Source organism: Dasypus novemcinctus, chromosome 21 (genome assembly GCF_030445035.2).
Source record: "Dasypus novemcinctus isolate mDasNov1 chromosome 21, mDasNov1.1.hap2, whole genome shotgun sequence".
Taxonomy (NCBI): domain Eukaryota; kingdom Metazoa; phylum Chordata; class Mammalia; order Cingulata; family Dasypodidae; genus Dasypus; species Dasypus novemcinctus.
The window spans coordinates 16,064,054-16,088,591 of NC_080693.1; the positions used below are offsets into that span (position 1 = coordinate 16,064,054).

Genomic DNA, 24,538 nt, shown 5'->3' on the forward strand with positions numbered 1-24,538 from the left:
TATTTCTGGGTGGGGGAGGAGTCCAACTTGCTCAAGGCCCATTATTCCTGGAGGAAACCCCTATTTGATTATGATTACTCTTTAATAAAGAGAATATTACTTTTATATTTTATTAATAGCAAAGGAGCATTTGGTTTGTTGTTGCTTAGTTTAAGGTATAAATGAAGTTTTGTGTTATTAGAACTGCTCTGATTTGTGGTTATGATGTTAACAAACACTAAACCCCTATATCATGTATGTACATTGTCAAAAAATACAAATAGGTATTTTACTGCCTTCTCTAGTAGGGTTGGTGCAGAATTAACTCTAGGCCAGAAGGAATGTATTATATTGTGGGATACAGGACAGATGAGTACAAGACTGACATTCTGTTCTGACAAATGAAAACCTGAAGTGTTTTGAAATTTTGCTGGGTCGAAGTTGGGAAAGCTTATTTAAAAGTTTCAAACAACTTCCATGTTCTCTGGAAGTGTAGACTTAAATTTTCTTTGGGATTGAATGTACTTTTGGTAAGAGTCCCTTGAAAGGACCTCTTAGTTGCACAAATGTAGAGCAAGTCCCCTCACCACTTATCAGGGAAGGCGGTGTGAATGGTGCCGAGTTACCCTCGGTCATTTGTAAGTATCACTTTGGGAACTAGCGTGTATCCTCCTCCACTCTGGGGCCCCTCAATCTGGAGAGTTCTGAGCGAGGTGTATCATGTTCTCAGGTTTTGTTACGTCTTTGATTTCTCAGATTTTTTTCTTTAGATAGTTTGATACTAAAGGAGTCATATCTCTTTTTGTATTTTCTTGTACCTTTTATTTCAGTTCATCCTTTTGGTCTAAAAGTTTACATTTTCTGACATTCATATTATTGTCCTCACTTCTTTTTAGCTCCCGTTTTGCTTTTATCCCTTTAGTTTCAACCTTTCTCAGTCACTTGTTTCAGATGTACTATAGGTAGTTTAGCTTTATACATAATCCAAAAATCCCTCTCATAGGGAAACTGAGCAGACTTACATCTTCTTGTGGCTCTTAGTAAGTATGCGGTCTTAGTCCTGCTATCTTATTTTAGGTTTTTAGTCTGTTTTTCTTGCTGGTTTCCCTGGTTTTCACCTAACAGCACATGTGTAACAACTGAGCAGTTTAAAGAAGCCCAGGCAGCTCTTACCTGGGAATCCAAGTAGCACAGTGCGGTGGTGATCCTGTGAATTTTAAAGCAAAAGTCAGGTCTTAGTCAAGCAAAATCAAATTTTTAAAGTGTAGAGTGACAAAGCCAGTTGAATGCACATGAAACAGCTGGGCGAGCCCTTCTGGGGCGGGAAATCCATGGTGGCGTCAGAGCATGTCCCCAGGGCACCCCTGCCAGGGCTGCTTTCTGGGGACCACAGAAAGGGACGATGCATGGGCCGCACCACCAGGTCATAAAGTGTCCAAAGCCAGAGACCTGGGAGCAAATCTCTAGCGTCGTGAGTTGGAGCAGGTAGGGTTAAATGGCACCTTGGAAGGGTCGTGGCAGGAGTCGCCCTGGAAGCCTCCTGGGGTCTGGTTCCCAGGCACCGAATGGCGCACAGCCACGTGTGTTGACCACGACACGCTCCTGCAGTTCTGGACTGAAGTCCTCATGGCCCTGGGCCCTACTGGACACAACACAATGACAACAAAGCCAAGCAGAACTCCCGAAGAACAATTTCAAGGAATAATGGAAAACTTCTCATTCTAATTGGGCAAGATTGCTTAATAGTTTGCTGAAGGGCAACAGATTCTGGAAAGAACTTTTATATAACTTTAATTTCCCAGGGAGGACTCGTTTTGTCAAGATGAAATCCACTACTTCTTTGATTGGTTTTCTGGGAAGGTGGAGTGTGAACTGTCTACTCTGTCCATGTCATTCTGGTTTTAGCCATCCTCTTGGGTGGTCTGGGGTCCAACTACCACCATTGCTTTAAAAAGCCCTAAGTAACTCTGTAGCTGTCTGAATTAGACTCATATTCGTAGCCCATTGTATTAGTCAACCAAAGGGGTGCTGATGCAAAGTACCAGAAATCTCTTGGATTTATAAAGGTTATTTATGTGAGGTAAAAGTTTACAGTCCCAAGGCTGAGGAAGGTCCAACTCCAGGTACCATCCATAAGAGGTACTTTCTCACCAGTCAGCTGCCACACGTTGAAGCAAGATGGCAGCCGATCTCCGCCTGGTCTCTCAGGGCTTCCCTGGCATTGGCCTCGGTTCTTTCTGGGCCTTCTCAGCTGCTCAGCAGCTCTCTTCCCTTCAGCAGCAAACTACCAGGCAAATGGTTCATCTCTCCCCGGGCCTCAGGATCAAAGTTCTCTCCTCTTTCATATCACTGGAGCGCTCTCTCTTTTGTTGTGTCTTCTCGAGTGACTGTCAGTTTCAGTAGGCTCACCAAGGGGGCGGGGACTCACCCTAGCCACGCCTTACGACGTGGTCCATCAGAGCCCTGAAGTGACTTTATCAAGTCAGCCTAACCAGAGGCCCTTCACCAAATCTAACACAATCAAAGGGCATCACACCCAGTTTAGGAACATAATCCCTCTCTTTCTGGAATTCATAAGTAATCTCAAACTGCCACACCCAGGTGGCCCTTTTTTAACGGGGATGTTTAGCTGTTTTGCTTTTCCTCCCTTTTCTCAGAAGCATGAAAGGTGGCCCCCATCCCTACCACCGACACCTGCTAGAACGACCAAAAGACTAAATACCCCATATCCTTGAAGAGAAGGAAAGAGTTCTTAGGTCACCAGAGATTTGTGCTCTTAAGTCACAAAGGACCATGTGTAAGAATTAGAGGAAGACAGGGTTGTGGGAGGGCAAGAGACCCCCCAGTTCCGGTGGAGGAGGTGGCCGTGCCCAGAGGCTGGCTGCAGAGTGCTTCTGACAAGATCAGAAGCCCAGGTATGGGACTCAGCTAGTCAACCATGCAGGCCGAAGGCCCCAGCCTACCTCCTGCAGCGGCCAAATTCCTGAGAAATGCTAGAGAAACAGAGGGCCCAACAAGGTGGAACTAGACCTAAAGTTAGTAGTTGGAGGGAAATAATAAAGGTCAGAGTGGAGATAAGTGGCAGAGAGAATAGAAAAACAATCGAGAGAATCAATGACACCAAAGGTTGATTCTTTGAAAAGAGCAATAAAATCGACAAACTGACAGGAAAAAGAGAAGACACAAATTACTGAAATCCAAACTGAAAGGGGGGACATTACCAGCAATCTTGCAGAAATTGAAAGGATTATAAGATAATATGTTGAACAATTATATGCCAATAAATTAAACAGTCTGAACAAATTCCAATAAACACCCACATAAATGTAACTCGAGTAGAAACTAAAGATCTCAACAGACATATAACAAGTACATGAGATTGAACCCGAATATAGATTTGCCACATGACCCTGCAGTACTACCATTGGGTACATACCCAGAAGAACTAAGAGCAGTGACATGAACAGACATCTGCACACCCATGTTCATCGCAGTATTATTCACAGTTGCCGAAAGTTGGAAACAACCCAGGCATCCATCAGCTGAAGAATGGATAAACAAACTGTGTTGTATTCACATGATGGAGTATTATGTAGCTGTAAGAATTGAAATGAGGTGGTAAAGCACCGGACAACATGGATGAGCCTGGAGGACATCATGTTGAGCATAGCAAGCCAGACACAAAAGGACAAACACTGTGTGATTGCGTTACTATGACCCAAATGCATTGTGTAACATATTGTATGATTCCATTTATATAAAATGTAAATATAAATCAATTTATAAAGGTTAAAAAAAGAGAGATTAAACCCATAAGACCCTTGCAACAAAGAAAAGTTCAAGACCAGATTGCTTCACTGGTGAATTCTACCTACAATTCAAAGAATTCATAGCATTCTGCCCAAAGTTTCCCAAAAAATTGAAGAGGAGGGAAGTCCCCCTAAGTTATTGTATGAGGCCAGCATCAACCTAACACCAAAGCCAGATAAAGAAGTCCCAAGAAAAGGACAGACCAGCGAGCCGGGCTTGAAGAGACTGACCAGGCTCCAGTGAAACCCTGTTGCCATGTGTGAGCTTAGTCTTTCGCTTTATGTGACTTCTTGGAGTAGGGATCGGTATCAAAACATTGCCAAGTTGCGTGTTTTTCATAGGCCAGGCCAGCTTTGGGAAGTAAAAACAGGATTTTCAAAATAAATGTGAGAGTGTTACCCCCGGCCAGGGCCTGGAGCTCATTTAAATGCCTTTGTCTCCTTCACTCTCTGTGGATCATGTGTCCTGGGCTGAGGCTCTCTTTAAAGCCATCCATTAGCAGCTGGGGGCTTGTCATTACCGCCTAAAGCACCAAGGCCATTACTGTGCTTTCACTAAGTAAAAGGCCGTGGTGTCGCTGCTGCTCCCACTCCATTCCCTCAGGACAGCACGTAACTCTATTTAGATAATAACAGTCCCAAGTGAATCCACGTTGGGAATTTTTTCCACTCTCTTATCCCTGAAATGTTCATCTGGGGAGAAGAAATAGTATAGCCACAAGAAGCTGATGATTTCACGAACAGCTGAATTCAGTCTTTCTGGGAGTGAGAGGTTAAGACTGCATTAAGGATGGTTTGTCCAGTGTAAATTAAACTTGGTCTCAGAGCACAGTTCTTAGAAGAAATTCCTTAGTTACTGTGTATTATTTTCTTAGTAAGCAACATCCAATAAAGGAGTACCGTTTCTCTGGGGAAAATAAAAGTTTCCCCTTGCTAAATATATTCTATTTGAAGTACTAGGGAATCACAATGTGGACAAAATGGTGTTGTTGTTGTTTTAAACTTTTTATATTAGGTATAACTATGTAGGGAAAGAGTCACTCATATGTTGCTGGGCGGTATATGGTGGAAGAACTCCTTTGAGTCCAATTTGGCAGAATCCACATTTGTGCAGAGATATGCATGTAGGATAATTCTTGCACCAGTGTTTAAAATGACAGAAAAACAGAAAGAGCCTAAACAGGCTGTTCAATTACATCCATATGAGAGAACTGTGGATGGCCATTAAAAAAGTATGAACTAGATAATGATGATGAAAATATAGCTAGCATATATTGAGTATTTATGACATAGCAGACTTGTCTCAGTGCTCTATATGTTAGCTGTGCATTTAATCTTAATTTAATCCCTGTGAGGGATTTAGTCCATATCCATTTTAAGGGTTTGGAAACTAAGACATAAAGAGGTTAATTGCCCACTGTCTTAGTTTGCCAGGACTGCTACGACAAATACCACTCACTGACTGGCTTACACAGCAGAAATTTATTGCTCACAGTTTTGGAGGTTGGAAGTCCAAAAGCAAAGTTTTGGCAGGGCCGTGCCTTCTCTGAAGTCTGTATCATTCTGGTTTTGGCAGTCCCCCATCACATGTCTCCCTCTCCGTCTCTCTCTCTGGCTTCTCCTGCTTTCGACTTCAGTGTCCAGTTTCTTTTGCATGCAGAGACTTCAGCCATATTGGATTAAAGCCTTCCCTCATTCAGTTTGGTCACACCTTAACAGCAATAGCACCTTCAAAGGTCCTGCTTCTAGGTGGGTTCATACCCACAGGACCAGGGATTAAGAATTGAACACGTCTTTTGTGGGAGACGTGATTCATTCCCCAACACCCACAGTCATATAACTAGTAAGTGTAAGAGTCTGGATCTACCCTTGCTGCCTGGCCTCAGACAAGCTCTTCATCTCTACACAAAATCTGTTTCTCCAAATGTAGTGAAAGGGCCTGTCTCAATATATCTTGGAAAGGGTGCAGAACAGTGTGCAGCACTTGCTACCATTTGCATGCAAAGAGGGGAGGCACATACACACATGCTTGTATCTAAGCAGAGCCGTGCTGCCCCATAGATCTTCTGATGATGGAAATGGTCCAGCGCTCGGCCATCCAATATGGCAGCCATTAGCCACATGCTGCTGTTGAGCACTTGAAATGTGGCCATTACAACTGAGGAACTGAATTTTTCATCTAATTTCAATTAATTTCAATACCCAGTGCATGGAAGGAACATGTGGAAGGACACAGATGAAGCTGCTTGAGAGAAAAATTGCTCAATCCTGTGGTTCCCTCAGAAGAACGTTCTGCAGAAACTTTACTTAGAAGAACCGGTTCCATAAGGAATCATTTCACAACCACAGATGGCCACTTTGTTTGAGAGATGAGGAAACCAGAACTAGAAAATTTGAGTCATTTGCCCAAAATCCTAGCCACATGGCCAGTCTAGCAACCGAGGAAGAAGCAGGACGAGGGTCTGGTCACAATTTGAGCTGGTTCTTTCATCTGTAGAGTAGTTTATGTTTTCCTTTGCCAAGGTTCCATTCAATCTGGTTATCAGCTCAAATAAGGAAACCAACAAAAAAAACAAACCCTGGTGCTCCAAGCACTCTGGGGGTAGGATCCTATTGGTGACTTGCTCCTCCTTTGAGGGCACCATCCCGTCGTGCCTCCTCCCCATCCACACTTCATTGACTGCCCTTCCCTTCTGGCTCAGCAGCTGCATTTTCTTCTCCCTCAGTCTCTGGACATGCTTGCCCACCCCAGCATGAGTGGAGGACCACACTCATGGGTGGGTTGCTCAGCGCCTTACACATCAGGCTGGATAAATGTGTGCCGGATGCGATTGTGGCAATTAGAGCCCCAGGCTGGCCCTCCCCCAACCTAGAGAGTTGGGGGAAGAGTGCCGATGGCGCCTAAGGTTTCTTGAACATTTCCTCGGATAGCTGGTGAAGGTTGATAAGCTCCCAGCTAGGATGGGAGCTAGGGGGTGCTAACAGATTACTGAGCCTGGAAAGCACGTGATTCTAGGGTGCGTGGAACCAGCAGAGCTGTGACTAACCAGGACCTTTTTTTACCAAAAGTGAGCCCAAAAGACCTCAGGAGTGAACTGAATGAAAATGAGGTCATCAGCTCAATCAACAGGCAACAGGGGAGGGAAGTCCAGAAAAGCTGCTTTTCTTGGAGGCCTGAGGAACTTCCATCCAAGAGCCTGATCTGAGCCTGGGGGGAGAGGAAGGCAGAGAATCATCTGGGATCCACGAAAGGGGTAGAGAAAAGGCCTGCTGCTCTCCAGGAACAGGAAGGACCCACTCTCGGCCATGACGCCCGGTCTTCTCTGACAGTCTCAGTGCCAGCCCGGCCTTGCTGATTGCATGGCGGGGCGGGGGGAGGGAGGGTGCTGGCATGGGTGTGGTCCGAAAGGAATCCAGCAGCAGGGCTCAGCACTTGTGCCAAGACTAGTCAAAGTGTCACAGCACTAAGGCCCAGGAGGAAGCTTCATGGGTGGGGACCCTTGAGTAACTGTTGAGTGTTTGCTAAGTGAGAAATGAGGAAGCAGAAAAAACATCATAGCCCTAACGATTTTTCCAGTGGTGGTTTTTTTTTTTTGGAGGTACTGGGGGCTGAACCTGGACCCTCGTCTGTGTGAGGCAGGTGCTCAGCCAGTGAGCTACACCGCTCCCAGGTACTATGCTTTTGATTCTTTCTCTAAGGAGAGACTGTTCAGTGTCCTAAACACTCTGGAGCAGAGCTGTCCTTTCGTCATTATCCCGTCTGTATGGTCTCTCGTAATTCAACCCTTTGGTCCTGCCTAGACCAGCTGACCACGTCCCTCTGGTCTGCTTTTCCCCAGGGCTCAAAACCCCAATCCCATCAAGGGAGATCAAGGTTGGGAAGAATTAATATTAAAAACTAGAAAATTATCCCAAGTTAATATCTAAATTTACTGCAGTTCTTATGGTTAATAGTACAAATACAAGAATATCCTGTGAATTAGAAAAATGTACATCACTATTGCAAGGTGGTAGGAATGTGGAGAAGCATGGGAAAAATACACTTAATGTAACCTACGTAACGTATGGACTGTGGTTATCAGCAATACTGTAATAGTCTTGCATCATTCCCAGAGATGTACAGTGTTAATAATAGGGGGGGTATGGAAAAAATATACCAAATGTACGCTATGGACCATAGGTAGTGGAAATAGTATGATGATATTATCTCATGATCTGTAACAAATAATTCCACAATAATGTAGTGTGCTGGTGGAGGGGTGTTGTATGGGAATTCCACACATGTGCATGGTTGCTTTGTAAGTTCACAACTTCTCTAATAAAAACAAAATTAAAAAAAAAAAATTACTGCCATTCCAGTTAAAATCCCAATGGGATTTTCCCCCTAGATTTTAACAAAATAATTGAAAATTCACTGGGAAGAACAGACAGAAAGTTTGAGAAAGAGCAATAGTGGAAGTGAGTTGGCCCTTCCTGATTGGAAATCTGTCCTGAAGCTGTAGTAAACCGGGCCCCTACTTCATAACCCATTCCCATGTCTTAGGCATTCCAGAAGGGATCACACAAAGAAAACAGACATAAACGTAGTTCCTCCGACTCAAGCTTAATAGTATTAAAGACATTTCATTGACTCGACTGAGTATACCCTGTGTCTGGTTTGTTTTGTTTTGTTTTTTGGTTTTTGGGTTTTTTTTTTAAAGATTTATTTATTTAATTTCCCCCCCCCCTCCCCTGGTTGTCTGTTCTCTGTGTCTATTTGCTGCGTCTTGTTTCTTTGTCCTCTTCTGTTGTCGTCAGCGGCACGGGAAGTGTGTGTGGCGCCATTCCTGGGCAGGCTGCTCTTTCTTTCACGCTGGGCGGCTTTCCTCACGGGCGCACTCCTTGCGCGTGGGGTTCCCCTACGCGGGGGACACCCCTGCGTGGCAGGGCACTCCTTGCGCGCATCAGCACTGCGCATGGGCCAGCTCCACACGGGTCAAGGAGGCCCGGGGTTTGAACCGCGGACCTCCCATGTGGTAGACGGACGCCCTAACCACTGGGCCAAGTCCGTTTCCCATTGTTTTGTTTTTAACTCTTGTAAGCAGAAATTTTCAGATTTAATTTGGGAGATAATGAGCCATATTTAAAATCTTGAGTAAAGAAATAAAAGAAATAAAAGAACAGAATTCTGAGGAAGCCCAGAGTTACTTGGCTGACGGACGAAAGATCAGTTTCCCCTTTCGCAGGTATGATTCTCTCCTTTGCAGCAGGTATAAAAGAAGTAAAGTTAAGGTGTTCTTTCTTCTAACAATGACCTCAAAACTTAGTGGGTAAGAGTAGCAATATTTATTTTGTTCAGAAATCTGACTGGAACCATGTCTGGGGCTGCGGCTGGGCCAATTCAAATGGCCAGAAGCTGGAGCAGGTCGGCGCTGGCCAGTCCCTCTCATGCGTCTTCTCCACCAGCCTGGGTGGGCTTCTCCACTCACCTTCGGGAACCTCAGGACTCCTTCAAAGAGAAGGGTCCAGAGTCCTGGGTAGAAGCTTCAAGGCGTCTTCTGACCTAACCTAAAATGTCACTTCTAAAAATGTCAAGCAAATTACTTAGTTGAGCCCATGTGGATAGGGGAGGAGAATCAGACACTCTACCTCTCCACTGGAGGATTTCAAAGATTCTGTCACATAAGGAAAAAATTTTTGGTGTCTAGCCTACCTTTCCAGCAAGTTCTTAACTCCATTTTCCTTTCCTCACTTATAGCCAAATCTTTACTTTTTCTTCACCCAGCGTTTTGTAAAGGGAACACGTTCCTCCAGGTCCTGTTGTACTTGGAAACATACAATTACAAGCCCTCCCATTCATTCATCTCCTTGATTCTACCTTGGCCTGGTTTGTCTATATGTGATGTCATTATTATTTTCATAACATGTGTTCCTTTTCCTAGTTGTAAAAGTAATGCATAGTCTCTGTAGAAAAGCTGGAAGACATGCACACACACCCACATAATAAATAAGGATGAAGAAGAATTAAGTTAAATGTCACGTTCTTTAATTTGGTTCCCGTTACTGGCCATTTGAAATCTTTTTGGATCCTGAGTCTATCCATTTGTTGTTATTCTCTAATCTCTCAAATTTCTTCATCCAAGTCAGTGATGATTGAAAAGGTCAGTACCAAACATCATCTAGGTTGACATTTATCCCATAATTAGTGAAAACAAACAAACAAAAAACAACCGAGTATCTGGAAGTTATTGCGTACTTACAAATCCATCTAAAACCCAGAACATCAGTTTTCTCATGAGCTTCACAGGAATGTCTATAAATTAGAAAACTGAGTTATAGGTTGTTTTTATAAAAATTTTCAACAACAAAAAAGAAATTGACCCCTGAATTTTTTTTTTTCGGGTACCAGGCCCAGGGATTAAACCCAGGACCTCGTATGTAAGAAGCCAGTGCTCAACCATTGAGCCACGTCGGCTTCTCTGAGTTGGTTTTATCATTTGTTTTGTCCGTTGTTTGTTTTTGTCTTTTCAGGAGGCACCAGGAACTGAAACCAGGTCCTCCCCTGTGGGAGGGGGGTGCTCAACTGCTTAAGCTACATCCACCCCTGGCAGTTGATTTTAAAAGAGCTGAGTAAACTTTTAACTCAGAAATAGATTCTGCTTGGTAGAAAGAAGGGCGTGGCCATTTAAGTGGATGTGTAGATTCACAGGCTAACAGAACTAGGAGGAATCCTAAGAACATCCTTTCCAATTTCTTTATTTAAAGAAGAGGAAACTGAGGGCCAGAGAGGGGAAATGATTTATACAAAGGCATCTGGGTACAATGAAGAGAGTTCTCTACTTGCCTATTTTTATTGGTTTTTCTTAGGTGATATAAATAATCGTACCTAAATACTTTTTAAGCGCTAAAATTTTAATTACATAAATAGTTCATAAATAAGTTCTACTTGTGAAATATTCAAATAAAACAAAGTGTATGTCTTTCTTGACACCCCCGTATTCCACTCCCATCTCTTATGATTGTATCTTATATGTTTTTTTCATATCCAACATGCATATATATATGTACATAAAGGAATATTTAGCTTTATTTCATATTTTTAAAATGCAAATTCATTTTGCAATGTTTTTTGCAAATTGATTTTCAATTACTATTATAACCTGGACTGATTTCCCATGCCAGTATATGTAGATTTACTCATATTCTTTAATCATTCCATAGTAGTCCATAAGATGGTTATAATTTTTTAACCATGCCTGCTGATAGACATTTCATGTATTTCCATTTCCCACTCTAAACACTAATGCTGCAGTAGACATTCTTGCAGGTGCTTCTTAGGGCAGTTGCATGACTATTTCTTCTGGAATACATACCTAGAAGTGAAATTACTGGGTCAAATTATATTTTCATTTAGAAAAAAAAAAAAAATGCTCCCAGTTGCATTCTATAAAGATTCTACCAATTTATATTTCCATCAGACAGTATAAGAATACTCATTTCCCTACTTCTTAGTAAATTCTAGAATCAGCAGTTTTTAATTTTTGCCAGTTTGGTAAGTTAAAATGGTATTTCACTGTTATTTTAATTTTCTGATAGTATTGAGCATCTTTCCATATGTTTTTCTGGCTATTTGTATTTCTTCTTCAGTGAATTACTGGTTCATTCCTTTGCCGGTATGTACTTGGGTTGTTTATCTCTTTCTTATTGATTATAGGAATATATTCTGGATATTAGTCATTTCTTATATGTATTGTTTTTGTTTTTGTTTTTTGAGGTTCCAGGGCTGGGGATTGAACCCGGGACTTCCTATATGGGAAGCTGACACTCAATCACTGAGTCACATTAGCAACCCTGAGTTGGTTTTTTCGTTTGTTTTGCTTGTTTGTTTTTTAGGAGGTACCAGGAACCGAACCCAGGACCTCCTATGTGGGAGGCGGGCACTCAGCCACCTGAGCCACATCCCCTTCCCATATGTATTGTTTCTAATTTTTGTCATTCAGTAACTTAATTTTATGTAGTCATATTTTTCAGTCCTTCCTTTTTTAATGCTTTTTGCATTTTGTGGCTTCAGAGGACTTTCTTTCCCCAAGATTATAAATGCATTCTTCTATCTATAGTCCTTCTAAAAATGTTATAATTTTGGTTTTTAAATCTCTCCACCTGGAATTTATGTCTGGACAGCAGGCAGCACCAGATAAGCTCTGAGAGAAGGGACCCTCACACACTGCTGCCTGTGTCCCCCAGCTCGCTACCTGGGAACAGTTTCCCCATCATGATGCAGAGGCCTGGGGCAGAAGCCGAGCACAGCAGACAGCCAAGCGGAGGGGGCTGCGAGCAGAGCCGGGCGCCTAGGACGGCAGGTTCCAGGGGCTGGCTCTCAGGAAGGAGGAAGCCGGAAGCTATGCAGAGGGGCCCGCAGAAGTCACATGAGGGTCTCCAGAAGTGGGTTGTGCTGCACATGTGCAGGTCAGGGCCACTCTCGAGGGTCTCTGGATAGCCTGAGATTAGAACAGACTCAGATCGGATGCAGGAGGCAAGGAACGAACACTGGAAATGTGGACGGGGAGGCAGAGAGGCGCGAAGGCTGGATTTGCCGACATTTCACATGGACCCGCTTATTTGTGCATATGCTCTGTATTTTCCCTTACCAAATCGCCAAAGTGCTCCCTGCACTCTTTTCTTACTGCACATGTCTAACCTTAGTGAAGAGTGAGCTCCTTTTATCCTCTATGATCCGCAAATTGTTACATTTTTCCCCCTGAAAAATAAAACAGTCTGATCCACAGCTGTGATAATAAAGTCCTATCAAGAATAATCCCACGAGTCTGGAAGTGAGGATGTTTGCATCCTCATGTGCTTCAGACAGCAAGTTCCTGCTGGGATGAAGGCACCGCATTCTCTAACCAGCCTCCTGCCTTGTCCCCAGAAGATGCGCTTTTTTTTTTTTTTTAACTTTTAAAAAAAATTTTTGCACATGGTGCACACAGAGTCAGTCCATTCATAGAAATCTAATGGAAGATCCTAGAGATCCTCAGATAGGTCAGGAATAAGGTCAGCCTCGATCCACTCAGTCTAACGTGGCCTTCCTTGGTGGCATTTAGCCCAGGACCTATTTTGACTCAGGCTGCAGCGTCTCTCATCAGTGCTTAGTGTTTTTACCGAATGTTGGTGTTTCCAGGCAACAAAAGGCAAATGAAATGAATCTTCTAGAAGCAAATGTTGTGGTTTGCTGGGTTCAGCTTTGCTTCTGTTCCATCCCGTTTTTTAAGAGTGCTGCCTCTCCATTCACCCTCCTAGAACCTGTATTTGTCTATAAGTGTTTTCTCGACAGCCTCCATCACTCTTAAGAAAATATTCCTGTACATTCAAAAAAATTAGGTTTTTAGCTTCCCATGTGCTATTCAGTGTCTTTATTTTCCCAAATGATTCCTGCTACACCAAGGTGGACAAAATTCCATAGCTTAGAAAATTTTATTCTAAGCTCTCCTAAAAACTTAATCTGTTTTCAAGGTGCTTGGGATGCTATCTGAGACTTCCTGCCATCAAAAGCCCCAAATATGACTCAAAAATATCTCAACGATATTTATATCCCAGGGAAAGTTTAAAGATGATTTGCAGTGCGTAATTACTGTTTTCCCTTGGGAAAATCATCAGCAAGTTGACTTTGGTTGTTGCTCTGCCTTTTTCCCCCAGTAAACCTTATGGTGAACTAAGAGTGAACAGCCACAGCTCAGCTCCTTAAGAGGAGTCGGTGTCTGTCTGCCTGCTCTCCTTCCCCCTCCCTACCTCCCTTCCTCCCTTTTGTCCTTAAATTGAGTATAACATGCCAGGTGTACAGCTCAGTGAACTTTCACAAAGTGGATACACCCTCATAACTAGCCTGTAGGTCTAGAAACAGAACCTATCAGCACCCAGAATCTCCCACTCAGACTCTCTGTGGTTACTTTTTTTAAAAAATAGATCTTCAAAACATAATTTTATTCATATTTTTTAAAATATATAACGCAGTTACTGACACACCCCTTGGATAACAATCTTGCAAGTCCGTTTTATTCGGGAATAAGAATCAAGGAAAATGAAAGCTATATCCTGTAGAATGTCTCATTGGCCTTTTTTCTTTTTCTTCTAAGTCATTGCTTTTGACAAACCCCTGAGATTCAGCCGAAGGATCACTGGGGAAATGAACACACCATATGAGCACCCCCCGGGCTTGTGGGTGCTGCGACACTGAGCCTTCGGCCTCCATCAGGGACGGCCCTGCCCCCTCGGCTCCTGCTTGCCCATGGGCACGGCGGGCTCACTGCCCGCAAGCTCCGCAGGGCCCTCCCTCCCTGTGCCCCACGGCCTGAGCCAGGCCTGGTCACCCCATCCAGGGGCAGGACCCGGACCTGCCCACTGAACCGCCATCTCTCCACCTGCTCCCTGGCACGGTGGTTCCGTCCAGCCGGGCTTCCTTGGCCTCTCTGGTTTGCCCAGTGGGACTGGATCTTGTCCCCCTTAGCTGGGACCCGCGCACCCTGCCTGTCTCTGGGCTGTCCCCAGGGACTGGATGCTTTTCTGGTCCAGGGAAACCCACCCAGAGCCTTGGTGCTACAGTGGCCTGATACGCCCTCTCTGCCGCCAGCAGCTGCGAACTGCCCTGCCTGGCCCCTGCGCCCCTGCTGGAGAGCCTGTCCTGTGGAGCCCAGTATCCCCAGGCCCTTGAGCGCTGCCCCTTCTCGCTCCCTCTGCGTCCCCTCGGGTCTGCTGGTGAGGCTCTCGCACCCCGCCCTGCTTACAGCAAGGGTTCACAGAGGACGTTTAGGCGGTGTGGCTCGTCCAAAGCTAAGCGAGAGAGACCTCGGATCAGGCATCAGTCAGCTAATCTCTGTGATTCACTTTACATCCATGTGGAATAAATATGTGAGTTATCAAGTCGTGCCACACCACGCCAGCCAATTCACCAACCCCGAAAATACACCTCTTAGCTCGCCGAGACACACCTCGGGGAGCAGTCACGAAACCACTTCTGTAATAACAGTAGTAACAGAGCGGCATGGAGGTTTGTATTGTGCTTTGCAGTTTGATATTCATCATTTACCTGAGGTATCATAAATGTACATGGGATTTCCGTTGTTAAGCCAGCTGTGATGAGTCAGGAATCATCTGCACTCCTGTTGCTCAAATAGAATTAGAGGCAATGTCAGGTGAAATTCGCGGAACTAGAATAAGGGTTGTCCCACTCAGAGATAAGAAGGGTAAAGTTTTGCTTTACAGTGCAATGTTACTGAAATAAGTATCATATTAAAAATCATGCTGACTTGTCTTCCATCCCTGTCAGTGCCAGAAAAATAAAAGTTTTAAACACGCACAGTATAGGTTTCATGTATAAGAAGTATTTCCTGAATAAAATGTTGGATCTAATTACCTGACCGGATTTGGAATTTCCATGATAATTCCTTTTTTTTTTTTTTTAAGATTTATTTATTTATCCCTCCCACCTTGCCACTTGCTTGCTGTCTGCTCTCTGTGTCCATTCACTGCACATTTTTTCTGTATCTGCTTATCTCCCTTTGTTGCATCATCTTGCTGCGCCTGCTCTCTGCAGGCGCACGGGCCAGTGTGCCTCCACAAGGAGCCTGGCAGGGTGCGCGGGTCCCAGCTAAGTGGGCTAAGATCCAGTCCCACCAGGCAAACCAGAAAGGCCAAGGAAGCCAGGCAGATGCGCGCCCGGCTGGGTGGAACCACCGTGCCGGGGAGCAGGTGGAGAGATGGCGGTTCCGTGGGCAGTTCCGGGTCCTGCCCCTGGATGGGGGTGACCTGTGGTAGATGAGAGCCCAATCAATTGAGCCACATCTGCTTCCCGTGATAATTCCTTTTTTTTAAAGGAGGTACTGGGGATCGTCCCCAGGTACCACATACATGGGAAGCAGGCGCTCAACCGCTGAGCTACATTCATTCCCCAGTGAGAGATGGTGTTTTCATTTTTGTTTGTTTTGTTTTTAGGAGGCACTGGGAATCGAACCTGGGACCTTGTACATGGGAAGCAAGTGCTGAACGACTTGAGCTACATTCATTCAAAAAAAAAAAAGCTGGACACTTCCTCCTTTTTCTTCTACAGTTTCTATGTGGTCTTGCTGCTAAAGTTTTCAAGGATGTACATGAAAATGTCTCTTAAGGGGAGTGGGTGTAGCTCAGTGGATGAGCACCTGCTTCCCATGTATGAGGTCCCAGGTTCGATCCCCAATACGTCATAATTCAAAAAAACAAAACAAAACCTATGAGAATTAATGGTAAATAAACTTTATAAACATGTGAAAAGAAAGAAGGGAGGGAGGGAAGAAGGGAAGAAAGGAAATCTCTTAACCCTTTAAGAGGCAGTGAGTTGCGGTATTCCCGGAAGCTTCCAGACCTCGTCTCTCCTGAGTTTATATGTCATTTTCTGTGATTTTTTTCAACCATGGCTTTGGTCTCACCAAATTTTAGTCTGAAGCTATTACTTGTTCACGGTTATAGACCAAAAAATATTCTTAAATGGCATGCAGTTAACTAAAAAACTGGCTGCTCCCTTGGATCCATTTGACCCAAAAAATACTTCTGAAGATTGGGCAGATGGAGAAGAGCAATGTTTTATATCACAAATAGTATGAAAGATAAGCATCCATGAAATGTTTTCATGTTTTAAGAAAAGAAAGAAATGTAGCAAGTATTAAAGCTTCAGGTATAAAATCAATTTGTGAATGAATGAGTGAATTAATGAATGAGCGAATAGAGGAATGCAGCAGGGACACAGAATCTGGCCAGTTTCAGATAACCTTCACCCCTGAACCTATTCCCAGTGCCCCACTGCCTGACCACCAGAATCGTGGTTCTATCTTATTTAATGCACAGGAATGAAAATGTCAACATTCCACCCTTAACTAGCCTCCGCTCTATCCACCCTCAACTTCTTATTTCCCTCTCATCCTAGATATGAATCGTGCCGCTTGCGCCGCGGGCTTCCAGCTTTCAACATCTTTGGTAGAAAATACTGTTTCTATCATCCTGCCTCGTGCCATCCCTAACTTCTTTCCCTCTGGAGAGCAGTGCCACTGGCAAACAGGTCTCTGGCGGTCTTTGGAGGCTGTCAGAACTGGAGTTCAGATTCTGGCTCTGGTGCTAGCAGTCGCTTCTGGGAGAGACACCCAGAGTAACTGTGCCAGGGCAGTCGGAGTTAAATTAGGGTCGGTTTGCCTTTGGCGAGGGCAAAGGGAGGAGGGCAAAGGGAGGCGCGCTAGTCGGCATTCACGCCTAACGAAGCAGCCACTCACTGCCACTCACCCCGTTTTATCTTGGCCAACTTGGTTGGTTTCTGAAGGATGGGGGGGCGCCTTGCTGCCTTCCCCAGCCCCACAGCGGCTGTCGGGAGGTTGCCGAAAGGAGCTAGCACTTGTGGGATTCCACTTAACTGCACCCACGTTGCTCAGAACACAGACCTAAAACTACATAAAGCCCAGTGTGCGCGCTGCCTCTGCAATCTCTGCAGCCACCACATCGTCCAGCCTGAGCAGGAACGAGTGACTCCGTGGACCTTGGAACCTTCATTTAGGACAAGTTTTTGGTCAATCCAGGGAAGATCGTTTCGTTGGGATACACATGGTCCGGGAAAGCAAGTGGTTGCCAGGTCCGAGGCGCTCAGGGGTGGCGGCACGCTGGAGCTCCCCTCCTTCTTTAGAAGCCGTGTCAAGTTGGGTTTTAGCTCCATTATCATTTTCCAGGCAGCTCCTAAGCTTCCGGACCTGTCCGAGGAGGCGTTTCCTGCTTCCCCAGGAAGCCTCCTGCTGACGCGCGTGCCGACACCGAGGCTTCTGGGCACGCAGAGCGTTTCTCTCCCCCGAGAACCCTCGCAGGTTGTAAGGAGTGTAGGAGCGGGGGCCAGGGCCGAGACCTTCCCGCCGGGCTGTGAGCTCGGGCTTTGTCTTGGTCTGCGTGTTAGTGGACATTGTGCATCACGATGATGATGATGATGATAATGCTGCTTCTATGGTCAGTGCAGTCTGGGAAGTGCTGGCATACACAAAGCTGACCAGGCGGGTTGCTGTGAGCATAAGATGCCTCAGCGTCTCTCATAGACCAGTGTGCTTGGGACTCTTTCAGGAGGACGCACGTAAATTCCCTAGTGTTTTCAGCACTGACGCCTTTTTTCGTGCTATTCTATGAGTAGATTTGGGCAACCCGAGGCGGTCCCTGCCACCGAGATTAAATATACGCCCAGCAAATGTGGGTCCCTTATTCTCAGCTCACTGAAAACCCATAGATAGATGCCCCGTCTCAGCACAACCCCATCGGTCCTCTGTGATTGCAGTTTGGCAATGACGGTTGCTTTTTCCCCACAGAACATCGACATCACCAACTTCAGCAGCAGCTGGAGTGACGGCTTGGCGCTCTGCGCCCTCCTGCACACCTACCTCCCCGCGCACATCCCGTACCAGGAGCTCAGCAGCCAGGAGAAGGTAAGTCCCTGCGAGCCGTGTTTAGCTACCGTCTAGAAAATACAGGGGGCACTCCTGGCCACTTCGACACATCCCACCCAGGGGCGATCTTAGGGACTGAGGTATTAATAGAAAGTCGTACGTTGGTCCCAGCACGGGATGACCCCAGCCCGTCCAGCGTCCCCTTGGAATCCATCCTGTGTGCATTCTTCTGTTTCCCTCCTCAATGTGTACTCTGGATAAGTTTAAAAAAAAAAAAAATGCAGCAGAGACCGGTTTACTGGGGCAACTGAGAGATTTTCCAGAGAAGACCCTGATGGAATCTCACCTTCATGGATTCAGGAAGATCTTGGCCTGATTTCTCAAAATCCCTTCCACAGCACCAGCCAGCACCACTAAAAAAGAGTCCGTGGCTCAGATAAGCTGAGGAAGCTGCATTTCATATCACATTTGTGAGATTCCCAGTGCACATTAGCACACTAACAACTTCGAGATGTCCTGTATTAAAGAAACCCATGTGACTGTTTAGGCCAAAATATATTTGACCCACCAAACCTTTTTTTTTTTTTTTAAATAATGACCACCTCTAACTGGGCTTGGCAAACTTCCTGTTAAGGGCTGTTGTAGGCTTTGTGGGTCAGTGGGTCTGTCCCGACCACTCAGCTCTGCCATTGTCCCGCCAAAGCCGCCGTAGATGGTACGTGAAGGAGCAGACATGGCTGCATTCCAGTAAAACCGTATTTATAAAAACAGTCTGCGGGCCAGGTTTGGCCAACCCCTGACCTAGACCACCCTCCAAAATCAAATTCTGCACAGTGTACCTTGGAAAAGACCGGGCTGGGTCTGCCCTCCTTCACACAAGCCTTTCTTGCCAACTGCCATGCAGAGTTTATAAAGACAACGGTGAACACTATAGATGCGCTTCTTGTTCTCATGCAGTAGACAGACAAGAAACAAAATTGAGTAAACCTACATAACAAGTAAATTTATAAGATTATAGATCACGAAAGAGCTTTGAGGGAAACAAAGTTCCCTGAGCAGGAATAATTGGCAGGGGTGGGAGATCTGGTTTAGATGAGGAAGTCTTTCTGAGGAGGTGACGTTCAAGCTGATGTCCAAAGAATGAACACAGAGGAACCCGTAATGCAACGAGTGAGCACAGGGGGAGCCTTCCAGAGAGGGAGCAGCTGGGAGGGAACACCGTGGCAGTGTCAAGAAAGTGGAAGAAGGCCAGTGCAGCTGGGTGACCTCAGGAGGGACGAGCGCTCTGCGGGGATGTCCCGGAGGCAGACAGGGCAGGGGCCAGACCCCTCGGGGCCTCCACGGATGGTGTGCGATGAGTTGGTATTCTGCCCATAGCCCGTGGGAAGCCACTGAAGGATTCCAAACGAGAAACTGACACAATCCGTGTTTCCAGAAGATCTGGCTGCTGCGTGGAAAACTGAGGTGAAGGTCAACGAGAATGAAAGGCTTTGCAGCAGTGGACACGAGAACTCGTTTCCCTTGGCCTCCCTCATTAACCAGGACCACGTGGTAGTCATGGAGGTGAAAAGAGGTGGAAGGGTTGGAGCTAGAATCCACTGCCTCAGAGACAGGCTGGTTATGGGGGTGGGGAGAAGAGGAAAGAGGCGAAGATGACCCTCCCGGCCCTGAGTGTCCAGCCTGACAGTACCATTTTCTGAGGCGGGGGAGAACTAGATAGGTCTCGAATCATGCTAAGTCTGAGATACCTGCGAAATAGGCAGGGGGAGCTGTCAGGCAGTCAGATGTCAAACCTGGAGTTCAGAGGAGAGATCAGAGCAGGAAATAAAGAATTGGGAGCTATCGGTTTATAGATCAGTGCTGTCAAGTAGAACCTTCTGAGATGCAGGAACCTTCTCGATCTGCGCTGCCCTATATGGTGCACCTGGGAACTAGATTTCTTATTAATTTTAATTTAATATAGCAAGTGGCTACTGTGTTGATTGGTGCAGGCATAGATGGCATGTAAAGCCACGAGACAGGAGATCCCCGGCCCAGGGCCCAGGTCCTGGGGGAGGCGCAGAGGAAGAGGTCCAGCGTTTGCCATGTAGGTAGAGCGGGATGCGCCACTGGAGGGAACTAGGCAGCAGCAGCCAGAGCAGGAGAGAAGCCAGGGTGATGGAGGACCCCGGAGACCTGGGACGTGGCTGCTGGACACAGCCTGCATGTTGTGCCCACGCGTGCGCAAAGCCGGTGTCCGCACTGACATCACGTGCCCATTCCCTCCCCACCCCGGAGATTGTTCCGGGATGATGACGATAACTGAGTAAATAGCATAGTCAGCGGAAAACAAGTCGAAGCGATGCGCTCCGACTAAAAATGTGGTGGGTTTGCGCGCTCACGCACACGCTCTCTGCGGCCAGGGTCCACGGTTGCACAAACAAACCTGGCTTCTCCCCCCCCTCCCCCCCCCCGCACTCACTGGGATTCTGCTGCAGAATAATGAGCCTCGACGTGTCTGCGTCCGCGCTTGGTGGCGGGAGCCCTGCCGCCTGGTCACGGCTCCACCCGTTGTCCGGCTCTGGATCCCCAGCCATTCCCGGGCACTGCCTCACGGCCGGCTGCACGGTGACCTGGCCCCGGCCACCGTCCATGGAGAGGGAAAGCTGCAGCAGAGCCATCGGACACCACCGTTTCCGGCCGTCCTTGCGGCCGGGTGTTCCGGGCTGAGTTTCCTTCCCCTAATCTATTCCACTGTCATCAGGGAGCACGGGCATCAACTGAGAGGGGAGGCAGGACTGCCATGCCATGTGAGGGAGCAGCTCCAGATACCTGAGTCTTCCGTTTTACGGTGTTTGACTTCACAGCCTCCCTGTGCCCTCGGGCTGGGCTTGAGGCCTGGAGCCCGGGGCTCTGTTGTCTGGTTGCCGCCCACCCACCCACTCCCCGTAGGAATACCTGGCTTCCTGTGTCTCACGCGCCCCCCTTCTAGATGCACTCTGGGAGGAGGGGCAGGGGATGGAACAGCATTTTGGGAATCCACGGTGTGTGCAGAGCATGCCCCGGGGGTCACTCACATTCTGCGTGGGTGAGAGAGGCCCACATCTATCAGAGCTGTCACTGAGGGTTTTCAGAACGGTGTGTCAACTCAGGCGAGTCAGTAGAGTCTAAAACGGAGCATGTGTGAAACTCGACATAGGGGCATCAGGCTCCAGGAGAGAGGAGGATGAAAGCAGGGAAGGTTCTCCTAAAAGAGGCATTTTTGGATTGGGGTTTCAAAGAGGACATGCAAATTCGAATGGAACGTACACTTTAGACTCTAATGGGGCAAGTGGAGCATCAAGTCCAGCCCTTCGCCTACAGCCTTGTTCTAGAAAGCACTCCAAGATGCGTTTTGCTTTTGTTTTTGGTATACACCTACACCCAAAATGGACTCAAGAGACATTACGCTATAATGCTTGTAGAAACCTCTCAAAATCTAAATCTAAAATCTGTGCAATATAGCTAACGGTAGCCCAGAACATTCAGGAACCATGAGCTGCCCCTACTGAGGTGGAAGTAATCAAACCTAGTAGGTTCGACATCTGTATTAAATTTGGAATTTTTGATAAAACGAACAAGGATGTCCTCTGTGGCGTTCGAGAGAAGTACAACCACAGGCTGAGGGTTACAGTCAGTGGAAGGTTTGGGAGGTTTTTTCAATCCAAGAGAGCATATTCTTCTGTCATCTAGAGCTCTTCCGCTTTGGCCTGACAGATGCAGGCGGTATAGCATGAGGGGGGATGCGTACGTCAGCCTCTGAGATGAAATACCACCTGGAGAGGGTCTGAGAGCCGTCTCCTTTCTCCTGTCGGCTCAGGGGATTGCCCAGGGGGCCTGTCCTGGCAGAACTCCCACCACCCAGGCAGAGTCGCCCCTGGACTGGGGGCGTAGGCCCTCCCTGGAACCGAAGGGCCCCAGACCCACAGCTCACCCCACCCAGAGCAGAAGCAGAGGCAGGAACCGAAGCTCCCAGTGGGTGAGGGGCGGGAGGCCGAGGGCGCCTGCACCCCGGCACCCTCCGTGGGTGCAGCCTCCCACCCAGCCTTCAACACAGCCACCCTGACAGTGCAGGAGAGAGTTAGGTCCCCATTGTCCTGCTGCCGCCAAAACGGGTGAAAGTCATTTATGTGCACAAAAAGCCCCTCCTCTGCCACAGCGTTCCACGTTATGCTGTGTACGATTTCAAGGTATGTGGAGATAGATGAGTGCTCCGTATGGACTCTTTCTTCTGTGTTCACGAGCTGCTTAGAAAACACAGTGGTTTTGCTAGAATCAGACTAGAGAGTCTTGGGGGAATCAGGTACCAAACCTTTGGCTTAGAACTGCCTTCCGAAACCTTACTAGTTACCAAAAGATGAAAACTAAAACAATAAGATATTTTTCAACCTCTCACCTGTGGCAGAGACTTTTAAAAATTTTAGTATTTAATAAAAACTTCAGGTACAAGAAAACGGGCACTTAAGTGAGAGTGATGGAATTGAAAGTAAGTGTAACATTTTAGAAAGCAATTAGGCACTACCTACCGAAAGCCATCAATAGGCTTGTATCTTGGGAAGCGGACTTGGCCCAGTGGTTAGGGCGTCCGTCTACCACATGGGAGGTCCGCAGTTCAAACCCTGGGCCTCCTTGACCCGTGTGCAGCTGGCCCACACGCAGTGCTGATGAGCGCAAGGAGTGCCCTGCCACACAGGGGTGTCCCTGCGTAGGGGAGCCCCACGCAAAAAGGAGTGCGCCCCGTAAGGAGAGCCGCCCAGCGCGAAAGAAAGTGCAGCCTGCCTAGGAATGGTGCCGCACACATGGAGAACTGACACAACAAGATGACGCAACAAAAAGAAACACAGATTCCCGTGCCACTGACAACAGAAGCGGACAAAAAAAGAAGACACAGCAAATAGACACAGAGAACAGACAACCGGGGCGAGGAGGGGAGAGAAATAAATAAATAAATGGAAGGGAATAAATAAATATTAAAAAAAAAAAATAGGCTTGCATCTTATCTTCTGGAATGATGGTAACCTGAAGCACCCCTCCAGAAAACTAACCAAAAGGATCTTAAAATGAGGACAAAGTCCTCCTTAGTGCCAAGATAGATTTCTGACCCTAGTTTGGGCTAAATTGAAGGAAGCCAGGAGCCCATCCCCGGTTCCCCTCTCAACAGAACAGAGCTAAGGAAAGAAGTGTAAAGAGTCCTGTCCCTCCCCGGCAGTGCCCCTGGGTTTGAAGGAGGCGGCCAGGAAGCTTGAGCCAAGGTCACCGACCCCCAGAAGCTTCCAAGGCCTTAGCCACAGACTCGATGAAAGCACTCCTTACTGGTTTGCCCTGACCTGGTTCCTCTAGCAGAGTTTGCTTCACACCCCTTTCTTCTTAAGGTACCAGATCAGAGGGCAGGGGCAGAAAGTGGGAGCACCGGGGGAAACGTATCGATTTTAATGTTAAAATTGGGTCTAACATCGGCACGTACAAAACCGTGAAATTCTACCGAGGAACATAAAACATGACTGCAGAGAAGCATTTGCCTCTCATTTGCACTTAATTTACCAATTATACGTCATTTTACAAATTTAATTAAAATGTAATGTAATCCAAATGGGTTTGGAATGAATTCTGGAGAGGGAGAGGCATGACCAAAATGATTCTTAGGTTCATCTGAGTGAACGGACCTCGGCAAATGGCCAGGAAGGTCTCAGAAGGAAGCAGCAAACTAGAGCTTAACATGGGGCTCCGCTATTTTCAACCTAGAATTCTATATCTAGCCAAACTATTAACCAAGTGTGATGGTAGAAAAGAGAAGCGTTCATGCATGAGTGCATCCAGAAGATGAATCTCCCCCACAGCCTTTCCTGAGAGGAGACCAATAAAACAACCATACGATCCAAAAATTGACGTGCGGCTCTGGGGGACTCGATTGAAGGATTTCATAGAAAAATAGTATGATTAAGAACTTGAGGGGAAACGGACTTGGCCCAGTGGTTGGGGCGTCCGTCTACCACATGGGAGGTCCGTGGTTCAAACCCCGGGCCTCCTTGACCCGTGTGGAGCTGGCCCATGCTCAGTGCTGATGCACGCAAGGAGTGCCCTGCCACGCAGGGGTGTCCCCCGCGTGGGGGAACCCCACGCGCAAGGAGTGCGCCCGTGAGGAAAGCCGCCCAGAGCAAAAGAAAGTGCAGCCTGCCCAGGAGTGGCGCTGCCCACGCTTCCCGTGCCGCTGACGACAACAGAAGCAGACAAAGAAACAAGACGCAGCAAACAGACACAGAGAACAGACAACCGGGGGAGGGTGGGGAATTAAATAAATAAATCTTTAAAAAAAAAAAAGAA

General features: G+C 46.7%; 1 protein-coding gene across 8 annotated transcripts in view; it reads left to right on the forward strand.

Moving 5' to 3' along the window:
* The window catches only part of SPECC1 (sperm antigen with calponin homology and coiled-coil domains 1), a 301,574-nt gene that overhangs the window by 261,379 nt on the left and 15,657 nt on the right, over positions 1-24,538 (forward strand). For all 8 annotated transcript variants that reach the window (XM_012523888.4, XM_012523964.4, XM_012523907.4 and 5 more), the window contains one exon: positions 18,122-18,238. In XM_012523888.4, the coding sequence (XP_012379342.2) occupies positions 18,122-18,238 (117 nt within the window). The remainder of the gene's footprint in view (positions 1-18,121; positions 18,239-24,538) is intronic.